Source organism: Helianthus annuus, chromosome 15 (genome assembly GCF_002127325.2).
Source record: "Helianthus annuus cultivar XRQ/B chromosome 15, HanXRQr2.0-SUNRISE, whole genome shotgun sequence".
Taxonomy (NCBI): Eukaryota; Viridiplantae; Streptophyta; class Magnoliopsida; order Asterales; family Asteraceae; genus Helianthus; species Helianthus annuus.
Genome location: NC_035447.2, coordinates 151,414,592 through 151,421,984, shown reverse-complemented (window position 1 = coordinate 151,421,984; position 7,393 = coordinate 151,414,592). Strand labels below are relative to the sequence as shown.

The 7,393-nt window shown below is 42.1% G+C and overlaps 1 protein-coding gene across 1 annotated transcript; it reads right to left on the bottom strand.

Moving 5' to 3' along the window:
• Positions 1–2,093: 2,093 nt before the first annotated feature.
• Positions 2,094–7,383, bottom strand: LOC110914579. Its single transcript, XM_022159369.1, has 2 exons — positions 5,763–7,383; positions 2,094–5,656 (listed from the first exon to the last, which is right to left on the bottom strand). Exons 1-2 carry the CDS (start codon positions 7,381–7,383, stop codon positions 2,094–2,096), a joined length of 5,184 nt encoding a protein of 1,727 aa, XP_022015061.1.
• Between the last annotated feature and the right edge of the window lie 10 nt (positions 7,384–7,393).

Below are 7,393 nucleotides of genomic sequence, written 5' to 3'. Positions count from 1 at the left end.
AGTGTTTAAAGTGAATTGCTTGCTGTATCTAAGTCTATTTCTTGTTTTCCGCACCTGAAATAGATCAGAACCTCTCTGAAAGACTCGTTCGGGTCAATCGCACGATCCTACAATTGGCATCAGAGCTCAGGAGGAGGAGTTCTGCAGACTACAGCTGATTTTGATTGTATTTTCTATCTTCTTCACCTTCTTTCATCGATTCAGGAAGATTTAACGGTCAAAACCAGATCAAATTTTCACAGATTGTATAAAATTGAACATTAACAAATCCTTGAAAGTTACACATTAAAATTCGAACCAAAAGTGACTGAAAATGACCTTCGAATTGATTCCGCTCGAATGGACTTCTAGTGATTCCGCTCGAGTTGTGTGACTGATTCCGCTCCAAATTGTCTGATTCAGCTCCAAAGGGTTGATTCTGCTTCAAAGTTGTTTGTAATTCAGCTCCAAGCTACCAAATCAGAGATTTCGCTCCAAACTACAAAAAGTAGATTCCGCTCCAGAGTGCAAGTTTGAGATTCCGCTCCAGAGTGCAATTTTGAGATTCCGCTCCAAATTGAAATTTGGGATTTCGCTTGAAAGGTTGTTTGCAATTCCGCTCGACACTGTATCTGGGTGATTTGGCTCGAAAGCTACTGTTTTTGAACAACGTGCTGCCGAATCATGGATAACGATTTCTACAACAGGTTTGCTACTCCGTCTACTCCGGCTATCATTGCTCAAGCCATGAATTTGGAAAACGAGACAGGAACTACTCAAAAACCCCCGAAGTTAATGAGCATTGAGGAGTATTACGGGGCAAACCATTTGAGGTCATGGGAATGTATTTTGAAGAAGTATGTCTTGCCAAGAACTGATCTACAAGTTGAAAAAGCTATATCTGAGTTTACTGTTCAAGAACAGGATATGTACAAAGCCGAGAAGATGATGATCAGTTTATTACAGCAAGCCATCAAAGAAGACATCTACATATTGCTTCAGCACGATAAAAATTCAAAATCAATATGGGATGCTCTTCGAATCAAGTTTGAGGGAAGTGAGCACATGATTAAAAGCAAGAAGGCATTGATCAAGAAAGAGTTTGATTTGTTCAGTAGTTTACCGGGTGAAGACACAAAGAAGCTGATTGAACGATACTGCCACTTGGTGCGATCCATGTCGATGCTTAGTATTACAAAAGATCGTGAAGAGTGGGTAGACAAGTTAGCGGATGCTTTACCGCAAAAGGAATGGGGTACCTACTTGATGATTCTAAAGAATACTGGGGTTTATGATGGGTTGACTATTTCTCAGTTTATTGAAAAGATTGAGGGTCAGGATTTGGAACATCAGAAGATCGCAAGGATGAACAGTCCAAGTGGTCAACAGGATGTAAAAATGTACTACAAAGGTAGTGTTCCAGAAGCTGAAAGAAGCCCAAAGATCCAAACTGCGTTTAGTGCTGGGGATTCAACGGAAAAAGTTGATCAGAGTTCAACCAAAAGCAGTAGTTTTTCTTCTTATCCAAGTGTTAATCCGAAAGATTCAACTACAAGCTTTCATTCTTAGAGTACGAAAACTGGAAATGGTTATGTGATCCAGTGCAACATTGCTTTGAATCTTACAGACGGCCAAAGTTTCTCTGAAGAAGTAGCGAAAGATCACATGGCTCTACTTGGTTCTGTATTGCTATCTTATGAAGGTTTAGTTGCTGGAAGGATCGGAAATCCTATGCTCACAAAGGAGGATTACGATCAGATAGACGCCAAAGAGATGGAACTAATGGACATCAAATGGTGTCTAGCTAGTGTTCTTAGACGAGCCGAAAAGTTCAAACTGATTACCGGAAGAAATGATTTTCTTGATGCACACATTTCTACTTTAGGTTTTGATAAATCTAAAGATACTTGTTTTCTTTTTTTTTGGGTAAAGGGTTACCCCGGTGATTCTATATATTCACAATCAACAAAGCACAAGTAGTGTAGAGAACCTACACTAGTTCAAACATGGGACATGCCCCATGAAAGTAAATCAAGATGAAAAACACAAAAACACCACCAAACTGGAAAACAACTAGACTAAACTCTAGCACAAAGCAATCAAAAACGACTCAATCAGCCACCATCTTCATGAAGTTTAGCTCCAATGATTCCCCATTCGCCAAGAAGCCTTCGAACATTTTCACAATTCTTTAGCTTCGCTCCCATCAATTTATATCTGACCTGTTGGAAAATAAGATCAATAATAGCTTCTGGTGGTCTCAACTCATTCTTGAATAATCTCGCATTACGTTCCTGCCAAATGAGATACGCAGTGGCGGCTACCAATAATTTCGCAACATAGCTTCCAGCTGATTTCGACCTGGACCGAGTTACAAGCCAATTAACAATGCCATCCCACTTAGAAGCAACCGACTCCATACCCGCTTTATGTCTGACTTTGTGCCAAACCTGATCCGAGAATTTACACTCGAAGAACAGGTGGTTATGTGAATCATGATTTGCGTAACAAAGCAAACAGCACATCATGTTCATGTTTTTTCTCCGCGAGATATCCCAGCTTAAAATCTTATCTTGAGTGAGTAACTTACGTCTCATAATAAGCCACATTAAGAACGCATGGCGAGGGATGCATTGACTGAACCAAACAATACGGCACCACTCTACCTCCACCTCTCGATGTCTAAAGGAATCCCAGGCCCGAGCCGTTGAAAACTCATGAAGGTGATCCCCTTGGCGCCACAAAAACTTGTCTTCCTTAGCCGGCTGAATAGATCGAGTATCAATCTGATTAAGAGCCGGGAGACGATGTCTCCATTCAATCGGCCAACCCCACGAAGAATTTAACCATAAATCAGCCACCTTGGCATCCAAACTGAAACCCGCATTTGCAATTTGTCTCGGAGTAAAAAATTGAAACAACGGACCTATATTGCTCCATGAGTCGAACCAAGCTGAAGCCGATAAACCATTCCCGATCTCGGCCCAAACAAAACTCCTCATTTCCGGCCGAAGCTGAATAATCTTCCTCCACGACCAGCAACAAGAAGAAGGGGTATTACAAGCCCAGAAACTTTTACCTCGTAACCTGTACGAATGAACCCAATCAACCCATAACGATTCACGTTTAGATAAAATGCTCCATATGTGCGCAGAGATAAGGGCCTTATTAACATCACCAATACGACGAATCCCCAACCCACCCTCATATTTAGGAACACAAACAGTATTCCAAGAAACCTTTGCCCTGCCCCTCTGGAACGAACTATCATGAGACCAAAGAAAATTACGCATCAAAGCTTCCAGGCTAGAAACAACTCGAGCAGGCAGGATAAACACTGAAGACCAGTAAACATGCAGAGAAGACAATACCGAAGTAATAAGTTGCAGTCTACCTGTGAATGAAAGTAATTTGTTCCTCCAATGCATAATACGTTTTTCAAGCTTCTCCACCAACACTTGGCAATCTTTGTACAATAACTTAGACGATATAAGAGGAACTCCCAAGTATCTCACTAGCAACGACCCCTCAATAAATGGCATTATATTCAGAATAGCAGTTTTAACAAACGATGGAACATTAGAGAAAAAAACTGTACTTTTCTGGACATTAGGCGCCAAACCCGACATCTTAGAAAAAGAATTGAGCGCTTTCATTATACATCTAGCCGACGCTATCTCGCCCCTAGCGAAAATAAATAAGTCATCCGCAAAACACAGGTTTATAATCTGCTGACGTTCACACCTGTTATGGAACTTAAACGAAGAGTCTATCCTTACCGTCTGCTGAAGAATAGCCGTTAGGATCTCCATCACAAGGGTAAAAAGATACGGAGAGATAGGATCTCCCTGACGCAACCCCCTCTTACCCTTGAAAAAACCATGAATATCACCATTAATACAAACCGAAAACGTGGTCGTGGAAACACAAACCATGATCCAATGAACCATGCTGCTATGAAACCCAAAACCCACCAAAATGTTCTTTAGAAACGCCCAGTCAACAGTATCGTAAGCTTTCTGGATGTCCACTTTAAACGCACATTTAGGGGGGCCGATGTTTCTATGATAATTATGCATCAACTCTTGAGTTAACAGAATATTATCGGAAATTTTTCTACCTGGAACGAAAGCCGACTGGTTGACACTCACAATGTCATTAAGCACTCCTTTGATCCTGTCAGCAACAATCTTGCTAATACACTTGTAAAGCACATTACAGCAAGCAATCGGACGGTAGTCCGTTACCACAGATGGCGAGGATGTCTTGGGAATAAGAACAATAAGCGTGTGGTTTAATTCCCTTAAAAGTTTCCCTGTAGCAAAGAAATCTATAACAGCTTTTGATACCTCATCACCAACAATAGGCCATGCATTCTTAAAAAAACCCGCTGTAAACCCGTCAGGACCAGGAGCTTTATCCGAACCCATGGAGAACATTGCCCTTTTAACCTCATCAGGAGTAACCGGACGGACCATATGGCGAGCAACATCCCTCTCTAACTTTTTAGAAAACAAATCAGGAGTCGGACTAATAGTCGGATTACCCGGGCAGCCCAAAAAGTGCTCATAGTGATCAACAAAAGCTCCCGAAACCATCTCATCCGTATAAACATTCCCTCGAACATCACGAATCACCTCAATACGGCTATAGTGAACTCTGTTCTTGAGTGTCGAGTGGAAAAAGGCCGTATTCATATCCCCAGCCGCTAACCAGTCCACTTTAGATTTTTGCTTCAAAAACCTCTCTTCGTCTAACAACGCGGTTTGAAACTCGCTTCTAGTAATAGCTTCCTCCTCACGCAGCATAAGACTAGACGGATCGTTATCCATATCACGCTGAATACGGTCAAGCTTAACTCTAAGCTCTTCAACTTTTTTATGCAAGTTACCTTGGTGATAAAGCAACGCACGTAACGGAGATTTCAACAGACGAAGTTTTTTAACAACCGAAAATTGATACACTCCATCAATGGACATACCCCACCCCTTCTCCACAATCGGCAAAAAATCAGGTTTATATGCCAGAAAATTAGCAAATTTAAAAGGCCGGTGTTTTCTATTTTCCATCTCCGGGACGCTAACCACACACGAGCAATGATCCGATAACCGAGAAGGATGAAAATCAGCAAAAGCACTCGGAAACTTATCTATAAAATGGGAATTTCCCATAACTCTGTCTATCTTTTTCATTAGCCCAATCCCTTTCTTTGGTTTCTGATTCCACGTGAAATGGATACCAGTGCGTTTTATATCAACCATCTCAATTTCATCCACACACTCTTGAAACTCTTTCATGCTCAGGGACACCAAGGAACAACCCATAGATTTATCCTCAAGATTCAACGCCGAATTAAAATCACCTAGAATGACCCAAGGTTCATTACAAACAAAATTCTTATGCAAAGAAAGTTGTTTCCACAAATCCCTCCGACTAATGTAGTAGTTTGCTGCATAAATTACCGAACAAAAAAACATTTTCTTAGACTGTTTTAGAATTATTTGGAGATGCATAACCTGATCAGTCTCCGAAAGCACCATAACATCAAGCATAGCCGGATTCCAACCAACAATAATACGCGTACCCTTCACACAATGGCCCCCATTCGACGTCCAGTTCCACCACCGAAAAACAGCCTTACACACTTTAGGCAGATTACTCACCTCCACATGAGATTCTAGAATTGCACATAAGCTTAACTTTAACTCCTTAATGGCATGGCGAACCTCCGTTTGCTTTATGGGGCGGTTCAAACCCCTTATGTTCCAAGAGGCGAGACTAACCATTGAGGACCGATGAAGAAGGAGTGCTTGCCCCTTTTTTTGTGTTAATAGTACCTTGCCTCAAAAAACCATCCATTTCATAGCCATCCGTTTCGTAAAAATCATCAACAAGCTCATCGTCATCCAGATTTACTTTGGCCGGATCTTGCCTACCCCCATCCGGCTCCTCATTAGCACTCGGATCATTACCATCTCCAGCCGATTTACTACTTTGGCCTTGCTCCTCATTCACTTCATTCAAAACATCAAAAGGATTTCGAGACACCACATTGGTTGATTCCGATTTAGACTTCCCGTTATCTTTCCGATTAGTAGAAACTGGGCGATATTCAAATTTTGGCTTCGGCTTATTGACATTAAAACCCACTCTTTTCGCTGCCTTCTTCCCTAGCACAGTAGTATACCCATCGTCATCCAAAGTAGATTGTCTCTTTGACGGACCAGGATCCTGAACCGGCTGCTTCATCTTTCTAACATAACCCGGACCCTTATGTTGTTGTTTTTTATCTTTTGACACTCTAGGAGCCTGCAGAGGACAATTTTCATGGGTGTGCCCGAAAACACAGCATCGGCCACACCTATGAGGACACCACTCATATTCAACGTAGACCTTCTCCTTTACAAACCCATCCCCATCAAGACAAGGAACCGCAATCGTTAACTCTTCTTTCAGTTCAGAATCCGCTGAAATTTCTACCAGGGCCCGAGCATAGCTGCTTCTCCCCCAACCATCAACGCACATAGACGTGGTGAACGAATCCAAAGCCTTTGGCACACCAATGGTTGTAGCAATTAGACTTAAACCATCCTCCGTATATGCCGCTAGAGGAACCTCATGGAATTTTACCCAAACCTGAACCGTTTTCACTTCTTTTTTCTCAAGCTTTAACGATGGCGACCACACTTCTAAAAATAACGGCTGTGAACGAATAATCCATGGCCCCTCAGTAAGAACCTTTTGCATACCTGCTTGATCAGCAAATTTGAAGAAGAAAAAGCCGTTGGCATTCATCATTGACTTTTGCAATCCATACCGCTTCCAATTATTTCTAACAAAATAGTCCACCACGGGAAAAGCAACCCGGTCCCCCAAGAAATACCCATATAGCGTGTTAGCAAGCTTATCATGCACAACTTTGACCGATTCCCTAGAAAGGACCACATCACACCCATCCTGTTTCTCACTCGTCTCTAAGGAACGAAAATTCACTTTAACATCCGCCTTATTCCCTTGGACCACATTAGCAAACGAAGGCATCTCATGGCACTGACCAGCATTATCATCCTTGCTAGTCGACGACAAAGATGCTCCAGCAGCAAACAAGTTTTCCACAGGTTTAGAAATATTCATCAACCCATCCAAAACCGATACATTCGACGTAGAAAACATACCTCTTCTCGGAAGTAGAGGGTTGCCTTCAATGTTAGTAACTCGTAACCCAATCCCACGAATTGGTGCTGTACCCGGTGTAGGTATCTCCTCATCCACCGTTTCATTCAAGTAATCAGATCCATCTAGGTCAGTTGGTTTATTAGCAAAACTGTTCAGCGGGTCAGGCGGCTTCCCGCGGTCATGCAAGACACTAGCAGTAACGTCACCAGTCTTGGAACGAACATCCATAGCTAAACAA